At 34.2% G+C, this 23,400-nt stretch overlaps 1 protein-coding gene across 2 annotated transcripts in view; it reads left to right on the top strand.

Moving 5' to 3' along the window:
• Positions 1-23,400, top strand: part of zgc:110158 (uncharacterized protein LOC553590 homolog) — a 38,032-nt gene that overhangs the window by 2,111 nt on the left and 12,521 nt on the right. The window contains exons 2-4 of one of the 2 annotated variants that reach the window (XM_056479413.1): positions 12,219-12,302; positions 19,511-19,570; positions 21,954-22,020. In XM_056479413.1, the coding sequence (XP_056335388.1) occupies positions 12,219-12,302; positions 19,511-19,570; positions 21,954-22,020 (211 nt within the window). The remainder of the gene's footprint in view (positions 1-12,218; positions 12,303-19,510; positions 19,571-21,953; positions 22,021-23,400) is intronic. The other variant, XM_056479423.1, reaches the window with a different exon arrangement.

The following is a 23,400-nucleotide window of genomic DNA, read 5'->3' as shown; positions in this document are numbered from 1 at the left end:
AGCAGTCGCTAGGTGGTTTCCTGCTGGCACAAGTTAAAATAACCTTTAAGTCTTTATGATATTCTGTTCCCCTTCTCTGTTGTATTGTTTTCACTCATGTATCGTCCTGCAAGAGAAAAGTCACTTTGAAACCTAAATCACGGTTCTCCCGAAATATCTTTCTTGTGCAAAAAGTTAAAACTGTTTGTAAAGATGCATGACACACACCATTGGTACTACATAATTGGCTAATATTAAAAGCTTTTTCCCCTTTTTATTTTTTTAACCATGCTGTCCTCTAACACACATTAAAATGAATAGTCTTATCTTTAGAAAAGATTCATCTTCAAAGACGCAGTAGGTGATTGTCTTCAGAAACATTTTTTTGTTGTGCTTGTTGAAAGTCTCTTCACATTCCACTTGTAATGATTAAATTGAATGACCTAAATGTATTTATATGTATTTTTATATTCTGGGTAAGGCATACAGCCGCCTTTCCACTGCACATGACAAACGACAAGCGACAGACCAGAAATCATTCATTTCCAATGGAGAGTAGTCCGGGAACTGCATGGAGTTCTGATCATCATTGTATGCGGAAAAAATTCGGATCAGTTAAAATATTTAAACTCCTTTGACTAGACCGTATGAGACCGGACGACCGGATGGGATATATTTCAGTGTTGTCCAAGCAGGTCTGTGTGTGAGAGATGAGAAATAGTATTTTTTTTTTTTTTTTTTTTTTAATCAGAAAAAAGTCTATATTAGAAAAAACATTTCTATTCATAAATGAGTAATACATTTTTTTTTGTTGTCTCCACATTCCCTCCAAAATTTTTAGCCAGTCTATGAGCTTATTGTATTCATTCAACCATGGTGAACGCACGGAGAATAATGGCTCTTGCTTTTGCACTCCTTTATTTCAGACACCACGAGAATCAGCTTCTCTTCCATGGTGCATGACAAAACGGAAAGTTCTCTGGGACTGCCACAAGTGGGCAGTGTCCAAATGTCGTGTGCAGTGAAAAAGGTGGCTTAGGACTAAAAAATGTTCATCCAATTAAATATTGTCAGGCCGACAATTCCCAGAATTCTGATAAGTAGCCCAAACTGTCTGTCAGCAAATGTAAATTTGTACAACTGCGCACCTCTGTTCACGCAGACCCGCCGATGCACGTACACGTGCGCCGCGGTCACGTGGATACAAGTGATGGCGGGAAAAATAAATGCTGAATCAAAACTTTTTAAAATCCTGAATCAGCATTGGAGTTACTTTTGCACACTGGAGGAAGGATGACACCATGGCTGAAGTGTTTCTTTTAGACAGGTAATGTTCTATTTTAAAAGGCAAAGCAGATGTAGATTATGTTGTTATGAATGGATTATATGCACAGAAGTGTTGTTCAGATACTGAAATCTTCCGGCGAACGATTGATGTGACTCATTTCAGTTTAATAAGGGAGCTTATACAACATCGATAATGTAGATTTGTCTTTAGTTTAACAACAAAACATCAGTAAATAACGCTATTCCGCCTAGCCTGCTTTACTGAGGTAAAGTTGGTTTTATATTCACATCGGTTCATTTTTGAACAATGACAACCTGTGACGGGCTCCCATAGCATGGTATTGTTTACAATGCTCTCTGAATATTCGCTCTGAAATAGCATGTAAATATGGCTTAGTAATAAGTGGAATTCCTGCACCCTGCCAGCCAAACACAAGCATACAGTAGTCGCTTTAGGACGAAGCATGTGAGAGAGTGAGACCAGTGATCGTTACATGCATGAAATATTGCACATTATGACAAGTTTTGCTTGCTAACTACATAACTGAAAACATGCTAGATATAATACAGTTTTTCGTTCAGAAATGTAGTATTATAAAGTACTATAAAGGTTTCTAACTGGTGAATGACATGATCTAGTGGGTCTCTGTCATCTTTAATGTGCGCAATCCCGATTTCAAGAGGCATGGCTTTGGATGGAAGAGGAGGGATTGTATTAGAAAGATATTATGCTAACCAATCAGCGTTTAGCAGATCACCTACTGCACCTTCAAGTTAATCTTTGGAAAAATTACAGGTGTTAAAAGTTTTTTTTTTTTTTTTAAACTAAATTTATATCCAATTATCATATTGTACATTATAATGTTTTGATGCTTAATCTTTGTAAGGCATCCAAATTATGCGTCATTTTTAATCATGCATCATCTTAAAATACATTTTGTGATAATTTTCGGTTAAAACCATAATGTTTCTGTTCAGAATCTTCTCGTTAATGAGTGAATGTGAAATTTGTGTGAAGTTTGATTTAACACTGCAAAAAGTGAAATATTGTGCGATTATTGTTACAATTTAAAATAACCATTACATGTAAATCTAATAATATAAAATGCCATTTATTCTTTTGATGAATTTCCAATATTCTTAAAAATATTAGCAATAACTTTGTGGCATTTCTGTGAATAAGAAATATTTTGTTACATTTAGGGCTGAGTGAAAAATAGTAACAAAATCGCAATCGTGTTTTTAGCAAAAGCTGTGATTTTCATATACATCTTGTCCATGAAGCACGGTTGTGTTATGAATAGTTGCTGTCCTATAGTTGCTGAATAAACAGAAGATTTAACTGCTTTCAATGATTCAGCGAGACCAGTAATCACAAGATTACGCAATCATCTACAGCAGAATTTAATTCAAGCATTCCACTAAAGCTAGGAAGCAAGTTTGGAGTAAAAATGTTATTAAATGTAGTATTTTTGCGTGCTTTCAGATGGTACATTATTTCTGATTTATAATTTACGCAGACAGCTATCAATACTCCAGAAATCTATTTTCGATTTCATTATAACACAATTAAATCGTCTGCAATTATGAACACAATATTGCATAGCTTGTCAGTGAAATATGACTCTGTGTACTAAAAAAGCTGGAGATTTACTACTGATTACACAACCGGCTTTACTGACAAAATGTGCATGAAAAATCATCTTCAATTAATCGCCCAGCCCTAACGACATTACAAATCTCTTTACTGTCACATTTAATAATGAATAATTGATTAAAAAAAATAATTTATTATTTTATTTTAATCTGACCCTAATGTTTTGAACAAAATAGCTTAAAGGATTATATTTTTAAAACCTTCAATGTACACCATGTGATACTATAACAATGCTGTGTGGATTAAATATCAACGTAACTATGGTAAATGCCCAAAATAAACATGATAAACTACAATTGTACTGTATGTGACACCGTTTTGATAAATAACTCGACTATACGTACACAATAATCACAAATCAGTGTTCGGTGGAGCCCTGTATTCATTAAATTATCTAAATTTTACATTACTCGTGAACCACACCAGAACAATAAGTATAAATATATATAATTTAAATGTGACTCTAAAAATAAATGATTTCATTAGTCATTTCATTTTTTAATATGTATATATGTATAGAATTTGTATATTGGCCATTTGTCAATTCCAGGATGAATAAGAAAATGATTAGTGACTTTAGCCTATTATAAATGGACAGCATTTGAATAAATTCTATTTATTTGCATCAAAATATTCTCCAGTTGTCCTTAGGTGGAGATGTGGACGTCTCCAAAGAGCTCTTTTTTCCATATGTCTATTATTCCCCATTGCACCTGTTTACACGAAGCATCAGATCCACAAAACCACACGTACAAGCACTGACACACACGCAGAACCTCATAATCAAACATGCATGTACACATTCACAGCCCTTCCCATGATGCAGCGCTCGCTCAGTGATGGACAGGCCTGGCATTTGGCAGTGTTAGCGATAAAGCAGAGCCGAGGGAGGAGACGCTTTCTGACGCCGGTCGGGGAAAGGTTTGAGGAGAAGAAGGTTTTTGGAGAAGCAGAGAAGTGCTATTTATATCAGATCAGCACTGAGGGAGAGAGAGGAGGTGTGGGGTCCTCTGGAGTGTGTGTGTGCTGTTTCTGAGATCTGTTTCTTTGAGAGAACAGGACTGTGTGGTTTTGGGTTCATTCATCTGTTTACTAGGGACACACAATATAGACATTTTAGCTAATAATGTGGATATTTTTATGGCAGATTTTTAAAAATACAGTAGCTTTTGATAGGATCTGTGGTGAACTGTTTAATTCAATAAATACAGGGCTCCACCGAACACTGATTTGTGATTTTTGTGTACATATAGTCAAGTTATTTATCAAAACGGTGTCACATACAGTACAAATGTAGTTTATCATGTTTATTTTGGACATTTACCTTAGTTACGTTGATATTTAATTCACACAGCATTGATTCAGTATCACATGGTGTACATTGAAGGTTTTAAAAATATAATCCTTTAAGCTATTTTGTTCAAAACATTGGAGTCAGATTAAAAATAAAATAATAAATTATTTTTAAAATCAATTATTCATTATTAAATGTGACAGTAAAGAGATTTGTAATGTCGTTAGGGCTGGGTGATCAATTGAAGATGATTTTTCATGCACATTTTGTCAGTAAAGCCGGTTGTGTAATCAGTAGTAAATCTCCAGCTTTTTTAGTACACAGAGTCATAGTTCACTGACAGGCTACGCAATGTTCTGTTCATAATTGCAGACGATTTAATTGCGCCATAATGAAATCAAAAATAGCTTTTTGGAGTATTGATAGCTGTCTGCGTAAATTATAAATCAGAAATAATGTTCCATCTGAAAGCACGCAAAAATATAACATTTTATAAAATTTTTACTCCAAACTCGCTTCCTAGCTTTAGTGGAATGCTTGAATTAAATCCTGCTGTAGATGATTGCGTAATCGTGTGATTACTGGTCTCGCTGAATCAGTGAACGCAGTTAAATCTTCTGTTTATTCAGCAACTATAGGAATTTTCTGTGTGAGAGCGCTCTCTGGTTTTTGAAGGAGATTTACTACTCATCACAGAACCGTGCTTCATGGTAAAAACGTGAATGCAATTTTGTTACTATTTATCGCCTCAAAGTTATTGTTATATATTTAAGAATGCTGGAAATTCATTAGAATAATTAATGGCATTTTATAATATTACATTTACATGTAATGGTTATTTTAAACTGTAACAATATTGCGCAATATTTCACTTTTTGCAGTGTTAAATCAAATACCTCGAAATAAAATAGTTTTTAAAATTATATATATATTTTTTATTATAATAATAATATAAATATTAATAAATATTTTTAATAATTATTATCAGTTTTTGCTCTTTTGTAAATCCCAGGTATACATTTTATTTTAAAATCCAGAGTGTCATTATAAACAATGTTTCAAAAATCATTTACATTTCTTTGATTATGACTGATTATAAACATAAAGCAAACATACAGCCCGGTTTTTAGAATGCAGGATGTCAGACGTAGTGAAAGAGAAGTGAACGGGTGTTACTGACGTAACCAAGATTGTTTAGCAGAGACAGACAGAGACGGTGAGCTCCACCACTGCTGTGTGTGATGAGGTGTAATGAACAGTCGTGACCTCAGCGATACTCTGAGCTAAAGAGGCCTTGAGCATCCTGAGACCCCTCTAATCCCTCCCTCAGACACACTAGGAAAGATGCAGGCGGCCAGCGAAAACACACAGGCACACACACAGACATGCACACACACACACACACACACACACACACACACACACTCGCTCATGTGTTGCTGTTGGTTTCTGGGACAGCCAGTAGAGCAGCTCTCATGCCAGACCCCGCAGCCATCCACTCTCACAGGGAGGTCAGAGACGGGCCACGGATAAATCACAGACCACATTCTCACAAAAAACAGCCCCTACCTGAATCAGAAACATTTATCAGAGCATGTGAATCATGGATGTGGTTTAAAAAGCCACTATAAATGCATCATTTCCGTGGGAATGTTGTTTTGCGTTAATTAAAGATGGCATGAAATGATCACATTTTCATTCATTCATTCTCTTTTTGCTTAGTCCCTTTATTCATCAGGGGTCATTCACAGCGGAATGAATCGCCAACTTATCCAGCATATGTTTTACACAGCGGATACCCGTCCAGCTGCAACCCAGTACAGGGAAATACCCATACACACTCATTCACACACATACACTATGGGCAATTTAGCTTATTTAATTCACCTGTACCGCATCTCTTTGGACTGTGGGGGAAATCGGAGCACCCGGAGGAATCCCACGCGAACACTGGGAGATTATGCAAACTCCACACAAATGCCAACTGATCCAGAACTCGAACCAGCGACTTTCTTGCTGTGAGGCGACAATGCTAACCACTAAGCCACCATGTCGCATGATCACGTTTTCTTCCCAAAATATAAAGTCTAATGACTTTGCGTGCCGTTGATCACATCATGCTTGAAATGTCATTGAGGTCTTTGGAGGTGGAGTTATTTGGAAATAAAAATAAAATAAATGATTTAAAAGCAAATCTTACATTTCTAGTTATATAAAAATGACTTTGAATCAGTGCGTTGAGACTTAATCTTGTATGTTTTTGTCACACTTATTTCTAAATAAAAACAGTTTGTGAAAAATAAATAAATAAATCAATTTGAAACTGTATTGAAGAATGTGGCCAGTTGGATTTGAGTATCAGTATATTTGAGTCACGATTTAAATTGTAAACTAAATCTCCCAAAAATGCAAATAAAAGCATTCGATCTCAAATGGGTGCTTGACAAAAAAAATCCATCCCAAAATACCAAATGTAAAGCCGGCAACACCATGGCTCCACAAATTTATTTATTTAAAAATCCACTCGCAAAATATCAAAATACAAATAAAATATTGATATGCCGATATATTGTGTAAATATAACTATTTAATTTCTCCAAAATATCATGTTATATCATCATTTGTTTTCTTGTGATATATTGATATATTGCATAATCGATGATATATATATATATTAATATCAGGGGCAAACTATTGTAATAATATAGTATCGTGAGTTAACCTGTGATTCCAACGCAATCTTATGGAAAATCGTAACTTTTTGATTTAGTGGCTAATTCGTATGAATTTGAATGATCTAATTCGTACAATTTAGTATGAGTTGCACTTCACCCAATGACGGTTGGGTTTAGGGGTGGGGTTGGGTGCCACGCATCCTTTTTAAAATCGTACATTTTCATACGATTGAACTTTCATACGAATTTGTACGAATTAGCCATTAAACTAGCAAAACGTAAAATCTCGTGAGATCAGGCTGATGATTCCCACCCCTACAAAACATACTGTAACATTTACAGTTTGTAAAATATCTGTAAATGTTTATGGGGACCCCAATAATAATTATTTTTAAACACTATGCGACAATATGTTTTATTCACATCAAATAGACACTGTTTAGGTTATTAGGACGTTTACTCCATTATTCTCTCAGTTAAACAGCCACTTGCTTTCATGCACTTCAGGAGAAGTTGATGAATTAACATGTTGTAAATCCAGCTGCTCTAATCTCTCCCCTGAAGTGCAGACTTGCATCGTGGCACCCATCACCTGTCGTAATCAAATAATATGTTGTTGCCATGGAAACGTTTGTGTGATTCATTCTAAATAATGTTTACATTAGGAAACATCCAGGAGTACGTTTAATCAGTAAGAGTATGTAAAATGTATGCATGAAAGGGTTAAAAGACTTTCGCATAGCATGTGAGATTTCAAGCACCCGGGCTCTTCATCAGAGCCTTGTTGTTGTTTAATTCACATTCGATTTTTCGAAACCAAGTCCCTCAAAACCTGCTAAAAAGGCTTTAAGTGGTTATCAGCAGTGTGCGAATTATACATTGATGATTGTGTAATACATGCTTCATGAATCAAATGTATGTCTCTATTTAAATTACATCTAATGTATTAATAAAGTGCATTTAAGTTTTTAGTGTTTTGTGGGACAGGCTATTTAGCGTATTCTGATCTGATTAGCTATTTTGGCTTACTTTAGAACAAACTATACAAACAATGCATCTAATTTGAAGTTACTTTTAGTTAATATGTAGAACCAAACACCTATTTTATGAGAAAGCGTGGTTTTCTCCACGTCTTGTGAACTCTTACAGTGTCTATCGGTACTCTAAATCCACCGGTTTCAGATTGTTGAATGACTTTTTTCTGCATGGACTGATTGGCACGATTATGCATTCACAATGGTATGAACTGATAAGGGGTGGACAAAAGGATGTCTATTATTTTAATTATTAAAAAGTGTAGGGGTTGTATAAATATGGTGACTTAAAATCAACCCACCAACATTCACTTTTTTAATACATTTTGGGCTGTTTGTGACAGAAGTGAAAGAAATTATGCTGAAATTATAAATGTATGGTGTAGCAAGAATATGACTGTAAACTCCTCAAAGTAAATTTTTTTTAAAGCATCCATGGTGAGGAACCTACATTTTTAAATCCCACAAGTTTTTTTTATAGTAGAAGAAGGATCTTTATGATCTTTCAAGCACTCCTTACTGAAAAGTTCCCAAAAATGCTTCGCTCCAAAATCAGTATTCTGAAAGCATCATCTCGGTTGTTGCTAGACGGGATACAGCTGGGGCCCAGAAGTTAACAAGAATTATTCATTATATTGTCCGTTAATTGTATTTTATTAACATATACTCCTATCCCAACCATCACAGTAATGTAAAAACAGTTATTCTACAGAGCATTATTCATATTAATTAATGAATCATTAATTAATTCTATTCTATTAACACCTAACCCGAGCCCAACCCTAAACCCAAACATCACTTTAATGTAAAAAAATTATTAAACCAAGTATTAGCCATATTATTTATTAAATTACCCATTAAATTGTATCTCATTAACGTAAACTTAAACCTAACCCTCGCATTAATGTAAAATATGAATTATTGTTGCTCAATGTCACAAAACTGATGCTATATTGATGTGAGCATCCGCAGCTGTATACTAACTAGTCTTAACCCATTATCCTTTAGTAGTCAATCTGAAAAGAGAGGTGTTATTTGGGTTGGCATGGAAGGGTCATTGTTGTACCCAGGACAGATGTGTTGTTCTGCGGCTATGGTGGTCAGCGTGGAGATTTCCGCTGGTGTTGGATGGATGGTTTCCTCAGTCGCTCTCCTACCAGCGGGAGGCCTTGTATGAGGTTTGAACACTGGACAGAGGTCAAGAGGCGGTAATAAGCACGGGTCACAACCACATACACAGACTTAACAGGGCAGCCAAAACACCAATGAAACCATCTGAAGAGCATGTTTTTTGTTTTGTTACTAAACCTCCAGTATAACTTGAAGTGATTAGTTTAATGTACGCATCTTATTTCTGTTGTTGACGTCAAAACGTGAGGATGTTCAATGCTTAGAAAAGTACGTGAATGGTTTGCTTTGTTAACACTGCCCCCGAGTGGTCAATAGGCGCTATTGCAGCTGTCCAGCGGTCGTCATTCAGAGTGTATGAATACTGTCAAGCTAACTGCCCCCTTTAGGGCCTGAGAATAGAGATTGAAGGCCGGCCATGCCGTAAGTGGCAGGTTATTATCTTCTCAAAGGTGTCGGAAGTGATTTTTATATATGGCTGTTTTGAGGCAGGACTGCAGAGCGAGCGTGATTGGCTGGAATGGGTGCACAGTCCCCGTTATGGCATATGCTTCTCATTCAGGCTTGTTGTTCAGGGAGAGGGAAGAAATGAAGCCAAGCTCCTTTGCTGCATGTTTGTTATTAGTCATATAGTCTCAGGTTCCTTACAGAACCATTTTAGACTTGAGCTCAATGGCCTGTTGATCATTAATGAACACTAATAGAAGCTATGTGCAACAGTTCTAGAGAGCAAAGGGGTTTCATAGGTTTTATGCGACACATTTCTGAGAATTTCTTCACAGTACATACTTTACACGAGCAATGCTGGTCTGTATGCTATTTTTATTTGCAGTTTCTGAAGAAAATGTGTTGGGTATTTGCATAGATATATAATACAACTTTATACACAACAATATATCCTCTGTTTTCTTTTCTTTTTCTTACTGTTTTAATTATTTCCAAAGTGATGTTTAATGGAGCAAGGAAATTTTCACAGTATTTGCTATATATATTTTTTCTTCTGGAGAAAGCCTTTTTTTTTTAGCTTGGCTGAAATGAAAGCAGTTTTATATTTTTAAAGGTCAATATTAATGCTTGACTTGCTTAATTAACTTAACTTGACTTGTTAACCAGATTAGTCAAGCCTTTAAATCGCACTTTAATCTGAATACTAGTATTCTTCAAAATAACTTCATGGCAAAGACAAAAAAAATGAGTTTTTAGAAATTAGTTATTAAAACTATTGTATAAAATCTTGAAAATTACACAGCATTTAGAAAATATTTTAAAAAGAATAAATATTTCACACGAGGGCTAAACATTTCAACTTTGTGTGTGTATTCGAGTAATATGATATTTTTATGATATTTTATAAATTATATTTTTAAGTAATGGGTGACATGGTGGCACAGTGGGTAGCTTGATTGCCTCACAGTAAGAAGGTCTCTGGTTCGAGCCTCGGCTGGATCAGTTGGCATTTCTGTGTGGAGTTTGCATGTTCACCCTGTGTTCACGTGGGTTTCCTCCGGGTGCTCCAGTTTCCTCCACAAGTTGGAATGGGTTGCAGCTGGAAGGGCATCCGTTGCGTAAAACATTTGCTGTGGCGACCTCAGAATAATAAATGGACTAAGCTGAAAAGAAAATAAACGAATGAATTTTCAAGTAATATATTTTCAGTTTTTGGTCACTATTATTGCATTAAATTCATACTTTATAATAATATATAGACAAATGGACAATACTATTTATTAGGGCTGCACAATATATGGTTTCATCATTGATATCGCAATGTGCGAGTCCACAATAGACACATCACAAGGATCTATTTTTTTTCAGTCAGGCTACCAATATCTATACCGTGCCCAGCGGGGCATCTAGATAGCATGCCAGGCAAACTGTTGATAAATTTTGGTAGCCCGGCAGAAAAAACTATTTTGCTAGCCCCGCTTAAGTATCTGAAACATACAGTTGAAGTCAGATTTATTAACCCTCCTGAATTATTAACCCCCCCGTTTGTTTTTTCCCCAATTTCTGTTTAACGGAGAGAAGATTTTTTCAACACTTTTCTAAACATAATACTCATTTCTAATAACTGATTTATTTTATCTTTGCCTTGATGACAGTAAATAATATTTTACTAGATTATTTTCAAGACACTTCTATACAGCTTAAAGTGAGATTTAAAGGCTTAACTAGGTTAATTAGGTTAACTAGGCAGGTTAGAGCCCACACTGAATCAACGCGTGCAGAAATCCGCAGATTTCCACAGATTTTTAGCCGATCGTTGAGTCTATTTATTTACTTGTGTAAATGTGTGTACATTTATATTTATTTCGTTTTTAAATTAATTTCAGAAATATTATTGACTAATATGAAAATGTTCATATGATTTATTTACAATACAGTTTTTAAAGTAATATTTTCTGTCTTTTAGTAGATATATTGTATGAGAAACGTGCTTTGTTTACCCAAAAAGTGGATCTAATTGGATTTGCATTGTAAGCAGTAAATAAAAGTTAAAAAGATTTAATTTTTTTTCATATATTAGGTTTTTTGTTATGATACTCATCAAATTATTTCGCATAAATCTGCAGATTTTTTTACAAACTTTTCCACAGAAATAACAAAAAATGTCCGCAGATTCTGTCTGGACATAGTAATTAGGCAAGTTATTGTATAATGATGGTTTGTTCTGTAGATAGTCGAAAAATATATAGCTTAAAGGGGCTAATAATTTTGACCTTAAAAAAGTTTTTAAAATGTAAACACTGCTTTTATTTTAGCCAAAATAAAACAAATAAGACTTTCTCTAGAAGAAAAAATATTATCAGACATACTGTGAAAATTTCCTTGCTCTGTTAAACATCATTTGGGAAGTATTTAAAAAAGGAAAAAAATCAAAGGGGGGCTAATAATTCTGACTTCAGCTGTATTTTTTGTACTGACTCAACAAAGCCCTGCCAATGTTGAGAACGTTCTGCTTCAAATACCAGCTAGTTGTTCGATTCTCATAAACTGCCATTCTTCATTGAACTCCCCACACACAAAAGCTTTGGGTTTCCAACCAGTATTTAATACGTGGTGAGTGAGAGTTGTGTGAGTGTATGTGTGTTGGGGGTCCAGCAGCAGCAGGCCTTACTGGAGGGCCGTCTGTGCATCTCTCATCTCCCTCTTCTCTCTTAAAGGGGCCTCCCGGCTCGCAGCCGTCACCACACGCACAGCCTCCCCCACACAATACCAGCAACCCCATGATGGGACCACACGGCCAGGTAAGACACACAGCAACCCTCACACAAACACACCCCCGTCTCTTTACTTGCACACTCGCTATACACACTTGCACACAAGAACTGTTGGTGAAGCTGGCATCAACTCACCCGGGCAAGATGAGCGGTGTAAATGACATGCTTATTTATAATTAGAGTTTGTTTGTTTTTTTTTCTCTTGCACACATTTCCTCAAATTAAAGTTGCAGTTTTACAAAGGGAGTGGTCTATTTAAATAGATAACACACACACACAGAAAATGTGTATTTATATATATATATATATATATATATATATATATATATATATATATATATATATATATATATATATATAATGTTTTCATGTTGTTCTTAAAGAGTATGACTGACTGACTTTCTGTGGATCACAAAAGAAGAAATGTTAAAGACTTTATTGGCCGGTATTTCAGTGAATGGAGATGAAGAACAAAAAAATCACCAGATATCAAATGATCACTTCTGCAAAACATTTACGTCTTCTGAAGATTTCAGGAAAAAAATTAGTAATTACTCTGTCATTCACTCAAGGTCTTGATAATTCACTCTAGTGTTCATGAGGGGGAAAAAGCCAAGTGCAGGTCTGTGAGCAAATGGTTCTTTTGAATCTGATCTTAGTTGGATCCAGTTCACAAAGCTGGAGTAAATGAATTAGACGGGTTTGTCTTTTGAGACTTCATCTCAGGAATCTTTTTTAAAACCTCTATGAATGTCTTAAATGGGACTTTGGATCAATATAAAGTGTCCTTGCTGCATAAGCGTGTTAATTGCTTTAAAAATATATATATCTTACTGACCCCTAACTTGCTTTGTTGCCTGTATAGTGAGTCATGTCCTATTTAAAATATAGGGATACTATTAGTTCTTGGAGACTAGTTCCTATAACCAAAGTCCTTTAACTACCTTGTGCAAAATCCTTCAGTCTCCATTCCCTAAAATATTTACTACTACAAATGGTCCAAAGGGATAAATTTAGTTCTTGGGGACTGGTTCCTATTACTAAGTTCCTATAACTACCTGGTGCAAAATTATATCTTTTTATTCTAACTGGCTAATGAATGTTCAGATGGGTCAAATTATGTCCCGGAAACACACAGATGAAGTAGTTTCAGTCTGTTCTTGACCAAATCACAGTTCCAGATTTACAGGAAATTCCCCAGGAAAAGCTGATAACAGCAAAATAAATAAAACAAATACAAAAAAAAAGCAAAATGAATGTATTAATTAATAGTAGAAATACTGCAAACTATTTAATGTTTTTATTAAACAATATCTTAAAATAAAACATAGAATCATGCTTAATAACTAGGGTTGGGTACCGAAACCTCTTACCATAATGGCACCGGTACCTGTGTAACTGGTATGCACCGGACCAAATTAACATATGAATTTTGGTGCCACTGGTGCTGCTAAAAGGACATGAGAATCATCAGGGGTTGCATCAAAGGCACACATAGGTACGCGTTATGTCATGCCATCATTAAACATTTATTTCTGAAAAACTTTGAGTTATACGGACACCGTCTGTGATGGCATTTGTTCTTGTTGCTTGGGGGCAATGTGCACAGTACAGCGCATCCAGTGAGCGACTCCCTTCAGATTCATAAACACGCATGATCGCGTTTATCAAATTTGCTTAAACTAAGGGAAGTTAGGAAGATTCTAAGAGCCCACACTGTTTTGGGGCCCACAGAGATACTATTAGCCCCTCCCCACAAAGCACCCCCCCCCCATCACTTTTTTCCACGACAATCAGAAATGCAAAATAAAGTATCGATTCAGGCATCGTTTTGACACCAGTACCGTTTTAAAATCGTAATAATCCCAAATGATACCAACCCTAGTAATAACTAACTAATTAAGAAATTAGCTATTAAAACTATTGTTTTAGTGGAGATGTGTAATGCATCACCAGGCGAAAGTATAAATCAGCCTTTAAGGACATCTATAAGTTAGTGTGCTCCAAAACGGTGACAAAATTCACATTTGGAAGAAATAAACATTCATAGTTTGAAGTTTTTCTCTTCCGACTGAATGGATCAAAGATTTTTTGAGGTGACCTCATTCTCATCAAATATTCTGACCAATCAAATGCCCTCTATGGGGGTGACATGTCCCACCCTCTTTCTCATCAGCTTTTCATTTGATGCTCTTGAGCTCAACCACTCTCACTGGCAGAGCTTTGCTAAAAACTAAAAACTTATGGCTGTTTATTTTAAAAAGGGCAGGAGCAACTCTACATCACGCCATGTCTTTATGTTTCAGTTGAATTTACGTCACACATATAATGGAAATGCACATTTCAAAGCACTTCATGACACATTAAAAATGCATATTCCAAGCAAAAAACAAGAAATTGCTGTTAATTTACTCACTAATTGGTCAATTGTGGTGAATTTGTACTTTTTTATATATATATATATATATATAAGTCAACAGCTGCTGAGATTTTGAGAAAAGTTTTGGAAAAATGGATCTAAATGTTACTTGTAGTTTTTTTTTTTTTTTTTTTGCTTTCAGCAGTCAAGGTTATCCATTGTATTAGTTTGTTTTGTTTTTGTAAACTTCACTGTAAGAAAATTAGTTTTTTTTTAATAGTTTTTGTCAGCCAGCTGAATCACCCCCACCCCCCAATCACTTTCATCCCCTACAGTCACGAAATGCGAAATAAAGTATTGGTTCAGGCATCATTTTGACAGCGGTACCATTTTAAAATCGAAATAACCTCAAACAATACCAACCCTATTAATAACTAACTCCAGGCTATTGAATTCTAAAGAAAAACAAAAAAAACTGAAATGCCTGTCTGAAGTATAACTCAGTTGTTTCGAACACATCACCATAATGTTCTAATGATTCAATTAGAAACAAAGCTTCAGTCTCCATTCTCTAAAATATTAATCCAGCACAGTTTTCTGAATATCTTCTTTTGTGTTTTATGGAACAAGAAAATCATACTGATTTGAAACAACACAAAAAAATAAAGGATCAAAGTAAAGTAAGAGGATTAATAAAAGATACAAAAATAACAGGATTCATTTTTTTTATTAAAAATAATGTTTTTCAAGCTGAAAGCAAGAATTGGAGGAATAGAAGTACCGTTTAGTACTTGTCACTCATTCAGCCATCAAAATTGGACAAAACAATCTGAGAAGTGTGGTTGTGAAGGTTACATTAAAGGCATAGTTCAGTCAAAAATTAAAATCTGGTGCTGTATTTTTTTTTCTCTCCAGCAGAACATTAAAGAAGATTCTTAGCTGAAAATATGTTCCTTGATTATTTATAAAACACAAATCAATGGTTAACAGCACTTTAAGAGCCTAATATTAAATATATATCAGTGCAATGAGGTCTTATGAAGAGACACTCTGGACAGTTTGCTGAGAGTGAAGAAAAGGTAATACTATTTTAAGTTATGTAAGTTTTTTTACAAGTCAAGACTTCAATCTATCATCAGAAACCATAAGTAAGTCGGTGCCTATGGCGTAGTGAAAAGTGCACCGAGATATGCACTCCGGTGTTCGCGGCAACCTGGGTTCGATTCCCGCCTCGAGGTCCTATGCCGATCCTTCCCCTCTCTCTGCTCCCCACACTTTCCTATCAATTCTCTCTACTTTCCTGTCAAAATAAAGGTGAAAACCCCTAAAAAAAATTATTAAAAAAAAGAAACCATAAGCATTGATTTTGTTTTGCCTATATATGTTTTTTTACCCTAAAAGTGCTGGTATCTGTGGACTTGCATTATAAGAATCACCAATGATCGTCTAAAAACCTTCTTCATTGTTCTACCGAATAAAAAGTCCCCTGCATTTTGAATGGCATAAAGGTGACTTCATTATCAACAAAATGTCAATTTTACCTGAACTATTTCTATTAACGTCCCTCACATCCTGCTTTTTATTCCTCCTTTGTCCTTTCTTTTTTCTTTCTTCCTCCCTCTGTTTTCTCAATGCTGGGAGTGTAGAGTATCCTGTACACCCCTCACCCCCCTTCCACAGAGTCGACTCCCTGCGAACAGGATAAATAATTCAGTCTCCTCCTTGTTCTTGGAGATGGGCCTCCAACTCCTGGCCCTCTCCCCCACCATCAATAGCACATTAATATTGTAGAGGCTCCCGCCACACAAACACACACCGACTGCGCAGAAACCAGAACGACTGCGTGCGGATGCGCATACACACAAAACACCACAAAATCGGCAATTATAAATGCTCTTCCTCTTATTTTCTCCTGGAAAACACACACGCACAAACACTGCACATTGAAGGTCAGTTCAGTGGGATGTGTTGTTGTGTCACACATTTAGACATTACATTAAAGTCTCAGTGAAATCCAAATTATTATTTTAGATGTTATTATCAGTATGTTAGTCTTAAGGCTGATTTATACTCGACGTGTCCACTGGTTCACTTGAGTGTGCGTGGCGAATGTGCTGTTATCACAGTGTTTGTGGAAGTTCAATTTGTGTGCGTGTGACATGATTTCGTCTGGCGAATCGCACAAAGTTTTTTCGAGACTGGAGCGAACAGTTTGTGTGGCGCCGCATTTCATTTGAGTCATATGAATCACTTTGACGAGACTTTTTCTTAAAACAGGTACAACTGTACAGACATCTTTGTGATCTGTCCATGTGTTATCATAGGGATAACCAGATGACCAATAATTCTTGGAGAAAGGAGAACGTTTTTGTAAACAGTTGGAAAAACTTTAGGAAAAAGTTTGTTAAAGCTAAACAGAGAGGATATGGCAAAACTGAAGACCCATGTAGTTTTAATACACAATCACAGAAATGTTTTACCATTCATAGGTTTTACAATGAGGTAACATTTTGTGAATTATTTGGTATGTGTATTATTATTATTTTCTTGCTTTTATACTTGCCATAATAAAAATATAACTGTAGAGTAGCCCTGTAGAACTGTCGGAGATATGAACAAAAGCAAGTGATGCAACAAAGTTTGATTTAAAAATCTTAAATGATAATAAAGATCTTAAATGATATTAATGATATGATGTAGTTCTGGAATTTTCCTACTTCTATGTTTATCCATCTTTTTTTACGGTCTGTTTCCTTTGACCGCCCCATGTTGTTTTAAAGAATATCCTAACGGCGAACACGTCAAGTATAAAAGCCTCGTCTGGAGGTATGTGATGCGGCACCAGCAGAAAGTATAAATCAGCCTTTAAAGACATCTATAAGGTAGTGTGCTCCACAACGGTGACAAAATTCACATTTGGAAGATATAAACATCCATAGTTTGGAGTTTTTCACTTCTGACTGAATGGATCAAAGAATTTTTGACATGACCTCATAAGTCCGTCATCAAATATTTTGACCAATCAAATCTAGTATCTAACATGTCCTGCCCCCCTTCTTATTTACCTTTCATTTGATGCGCTTGAGCTCAACCACTCTCACTAACAGTGCTGTGATAAAAACGAAATACTATTAGCTGTTTTTCTTTTTAAGGGGAGGAGTTACTCTATATACTGCCGTGTCTTTCTGTTTCGGTTGAATTTACATTTCAAAGCACTTCACGACACATTAAAAAGGCATATTCCAAGCAAAAATGAAAAAAAAATGCTGTTAATTTACTCAATAAACGGGTGAATTGTGGTAAATTTGTACTTTTTAGTTGGTAAAAAGTGTAAAAAAAAAATACAAGTCAACAACGGCTGAGATTTTGAAAAAAACTTTGGAAAAAAGGATCGAAATGTTTTCTTTGAGTTTCTTGCTTTCAGCATTCAAGGTTATCCATTGTATTAGTTTGTTTTGTTTTTGTAAACTTCACTGTAGAAACACAGGCAGCTTTTAGCTAGGTAAAATAACGAACGTTAAATTACAGAAATTTACCATAAAATAACAGATGTTAAATTACAGAAATTTACCATAAAATAACTGCTGTAAATGACAGACATTAACCCTAAAATAATGGACATTACATTACAGAAATTAATCATAAAATAACGAACATTAAATGACAGAAATTAACTATAAAATAACAGACATTAAATTACAGAAATTTACCATAAAATAACTGCTGTAAATGACAAAAATTACCCATAAAATAACGGACATTCCATTACAGAAATTTACTGTAAAATAACCACAGTTAAATTACAGATATTTACCATAAAATAACAGATGTTAAATTACAGTAATTTACCGTAAAATAACTGCCGTTAAATACAGAAATTTACCATAAAATAACAGATGTTAAATTACAGAAATTTTTCCTTAAAATAACAGATGTTAAATTACAGAAATTTACCGTAAAATAACGTACAATAAATTACAGAAATTAACCCAAAAAATGCTGTTAAATTACATTAATTTACCGTAAAATAACTGCCGTTAAATTACAGAAATTTACCATAAAATAACAGACGTTAAATTACAGAAATTTCCCTACATTTTAATTTCCTGTAAATTTCTATAATTTAACTGATATTTTACAGTAAATTTTTGTAATTTAACGGCCGTTATTTCACTTTTTTGTTCAGTAAAATTCATATAAAGATTTATATGTATCGACATACAAGTTATCAGCTTGTTTATTGGTGAAATCTCCATATCAGCTCATGTCGTAAAATGCACTCTGGACTGTTTTGTGAGGCTGTGAATTAACGGTAATAACCAACAATGCATATCAGAGCACAATGGTTGTACAACATCTTTCCACAATGGTGAAAACACTCCAATTAGCTTTAAACGCACACACACACACACACACACACACACACACACACACACACTTCCGTACAGCGCCGACATGTTTCAACAGAGCCCTAAAAGTTGGCGCAGGTCTCTGGAGGAGCCTTGACCACAGAAATGGCATCGGGTTTCGTCTCTAATGGTTTGTACGTGGGGATGCAGGCACGATACTGCCCTCGCTGGGTTGTTGTGGTCACTTTCCTTCCTGCCCAGACATTCACTTGAGAAGCGTCTTGAGTGTTTTTGTGTGTGCACATTTTCAAAGGCTGAACCGGGAGCAGGTTGTGTCGACGGACAGAAGGAGAGATGTCAGATGTGCATATTTTGCTTCTGCTGTCCATGCATCTGTCTGTCCATTCCATCTGCTATAGTGTGGCCTGCTGCAAACTCATTCATTCTGGTCGATGCAATGCTCTGGGGTTCTTCTTAAATGAGACAGTGTTGATGTAATGATGTTTTTTTTTCTGTTCTTAATTTAGCCTTTTATGTCTCCACGATACCCCGGTGGACCACGACCGTCTCTTCGCATGCCAAATCAGGTACAGAAGTGTCACAAATGGCAATTTTGCAGTGTAAAATGGAAATACCAGGGTTAAATGTCATTAAAATGTCATGGAAAGTTCATGCCTATAAAATATTTTATGGGTAGAATAAAAAAATTGTGAGTTTTGTTCTGTGTTGCGTTAAAACTGTATACAGTGTATTTGTACATTGAAATAAATCAGGAATAAAATAGAAATGTTAGATGAATAAACTAAATTGGAATTAGAAATGTTTTCTTGGCAGCTAACTAAAATAACATAAGTACTTAAACTGAGTGCTACAATTATTTTACAATTAAGGTAAAGCTCAACAGAATATAATAAATATAAATAATGATTGAATATGACTAAAGCACATAACAAAATAAAATGGATATGATAACAATATAATTATATCAATGTAATTGTAAGAATATAATTATATCAATATAATAATAATATACATATAATTTGGTACTATAATAGTGTGTACAAGGCGCTTGACTATAAAAATGCTACATTCATCGATGGAAGGTAGCATTTAAATACATGTACTTACAATAGCATAAGATTATACATTTGTTAAAAATATAAATTTGGTTTCAATTTAAAGTTGCATTTAAATATTCAATTAATTCATGAATTTGCAATTACAGATGAAGTCAGAATTATTAAACCTCCTTTGAATTTTTTTTCTTTGTTAATTATTTCCTAAATGATGTTTAACAGAGCAAGGTAATTTTCCCAGTATGTCTGATAATATTTTTTCTACTGGAGAAAGTCTTGTTTGTTTTATTTTGGCTAGAATAAAAGCAGTTTTAAGGTTAAAATTATTAGCCACTTTAAGATATATATATTTTTGGTCGGTAGTCTACAAAACAAACTATCGTTATACAATAGCTTGCCTAAATATCCTATCCTGCCTAGTTACCTAATTAACTTAGTTAAGCCTTTAAATGTCACTTTAAGCTGTATAGAAGTGTCTTGAAAAATATCATGGCAAATATAAAATAAATCAGTAGTTAGAAATGAGCTATTAAAACTATTAGGTTTAGAAATGTGCTGAAAAAAATCTTCTCTTTGTTAAACAGAAAATGGGGGGAAAAACAGGGGGGCTAATAATACTGACTTCAACTGTATAAAAGAAATAATTATATAACATTTATTTGTATTTGTTTAAATGTTTGTTCAGAAATTAACCTGAAAATACATGAAAGACACTTTCCAAAATGTTTTTAAGACCAGGCATGAACAAACTGTTTATACTAGATGCCAAATTGGTCACTCATTTGTATTGCAATGATTTAGCACCAACATGTAATTACTGTCAAGCTGCTCTCACTATAAAACATATATTATTAGAATGTGAAAGTTTCAGTACTGTTAGATTACTATTACTATTACATTTTTTTTTAATGAAATCACTTTGACGGATGGTTTTTAAAAAGGTATCAGCAGGGCAAATTTTAAATTATTTAGCAAAAATTGAATTGAAAAATCATATTTAAACTTTAAGATATAGTTTTTGTGAATTATATTTATTTATTATTACTATTTATATTTGTTTGTGTATCACTTCTTATTGAACTATAAAGTTGTACTAATCGTGTAAGGTTTTATGTTAATTTATCTTGCCATGAAATAGCCATAAGTTGCTGATGTGGCAATAAATAAACAAATAAATAAATAAACAAATAAATAAACAAATGAAATAAATAAATCAAAATGTTTGTTCATTAATCCATACATATGCACACACACAACAGCTTAGGAATTTTATTATTAAAGCGTATTTATATTTTTATAAAGCATATTTATGTTTTCTATGTTATATTTAGTATATATATGTGTCTGATTATCTTTTTTAAATTAATATAAGAATTGTCATTATTAATTTCTGTTTTATATATATATATATATATATATATATATATATATATATATATATATATATATATATATATATATATATATATATATATATAACTAGATTTTTTTATCAATTATTCTTATATATGCAGTTATAATATATCTTTAATTGATTTATTTTGAAGACCAATTATATTTAGTGTCAAAATAGGCTTTAGGAATTGTACAAACAAATTCCGACTAATACCTGAAGGAAGCGTGCAGTATTTCTAATTTGTGGTGTTAATGTGAAATAATGTTTCTAACCAATCTACTATAGCAATACTAACATTATTTGTAAAGTTTTCATTCCTTCTTTTTTGTAGGATCCCATTGCAATTACTTTTTTGTACAAACAGAGTTTAATTTAAAGTCAAACAAATACTTTCTTTCATATACATTTTTCATTGTAGATTATGAAAAGTTATTGAGGTCACATCCTGAGGTTTTTCCGTGTGTTTCATTGACCTTCCTTGATTTCTGTGCTCCTCAGCCTCCTGTAGGAGTTCCAGGTTCACAACCTCTCCTGCCAAACAGTTTGGACCCGACCAGACCACAAGGTAACATTCTGACAGCTTTCCCAAAACTCAGAACCCTTCAGAACAACATAGGCTTTATCATATACAGTACGCTGCTAGTCAATAGTTTGTAATCAGCACCATTTTTAATGTTTTTAAAAGACACCTATTCTGTACACCAAGACTGTACTTTTAAAATCCAAAACACACAGAAATTTAAGATAACTGTTTTCTTAAATTCTAATAATATTTCTAATTTTTAAGAAGCTCAGTAATAATGCAAAAAATGTAGCTATCAAAAGATAAAATAATATAATAAGGAAATTATAAATATTTTTACAATTTAAGATCATTTGCCAGTACTGGCTTGTGGCTAAAAGAGCATCTGCTGCGTAAAACATATGCAAGAATTCGGTTCATTCTGCTGTGTCAACCCCTGATAAATAAGGTACTAAGCTGAAGGAAAATGAATGAATAAATTTAAGATGATAAGGAATATGTATTTATACCTTTGATTGTTGAATTTTCAGTATTATTACTGAGCTACTGCTCCTCAAACATGTATCATTATCAGCGTAAAAATGCTTTGGGCTGCTTCACATTGTTTGTAGAAACTGTAATACAATACCATTCCAAATGATTATTTAAAAGTACACATCCAATTCTTCTGATATTACTTCTGGTACAGCAGATGCTGTAGTCCACACTCCAGTGTATTCATGTGACTAGTGTTGTTGTTTTGGATGTTGTTCTTCTGTCTGATCTCAGTGAAATAAGAAACAAATCAGGGGAAATCATTTCACTCAATAATTTCAGAACACACCCACTGATTGCGTAATCGCCATAGACTAATAGTAGTTCAAATGTGTTTAGGAGCCAAAACAAACTCCCCGAAAAAGGTTTATTTTAGTTTGAAATGATTTAATTTCTAGGGATGCACCAAATTTTCAGCCACCAAAAAAAACAAGCAAGACAAAAAGGGCAAAAATATCCAGCCTTAGTTGCTGTGTGGTCTGAAGTGGCTTTCACACAGTATGCGGAAATCGCTTCATCATGAAACTCACTCATTTTAATGGGCTGCGCCAAGCAAAGTTGGTTTGCTGCGCAACAGCACCGTTGATTAACTTGCATGCACCATGGTCAAATTTCAAAATAGTTTAATATTTTGCTCTGTGTATTTTTAGCTAATAGTAACATATACTTATATATGCATGAACCACACGTTAGAAAAAAAGCAAAGTCCGCTCAAATATGTACATGTATGTATTATACTTGTTCTTGCTGCTTGCAATAGTGCTACTGTGCTGTCATTGGCAACACTAGTAAAAAGACGCCTCTCGACTCGTTTAGTCAATATTTCACTGTCAATAAAATGTGTTTTTGAAGTCCAGTGGGGTTGAAATACAAGTTAAAAGTCTTTAT

Source organism: Danio aesculapii, chromosome 2, assembly GCF_903798145.1.
Source record: "Danio aesculapii chromosome 2, fDanAes4.1, whole genome shotgun sequence".
Lineage (NCBI taxonomy): Eukaryota > Metazoa > Chordata > Actinopteri > Cypriniformes > Danionidae > Danio > Danio aesculapii.
This window is presented reverse-complemented; position numbering and strand designations above follow the sequence as displayed.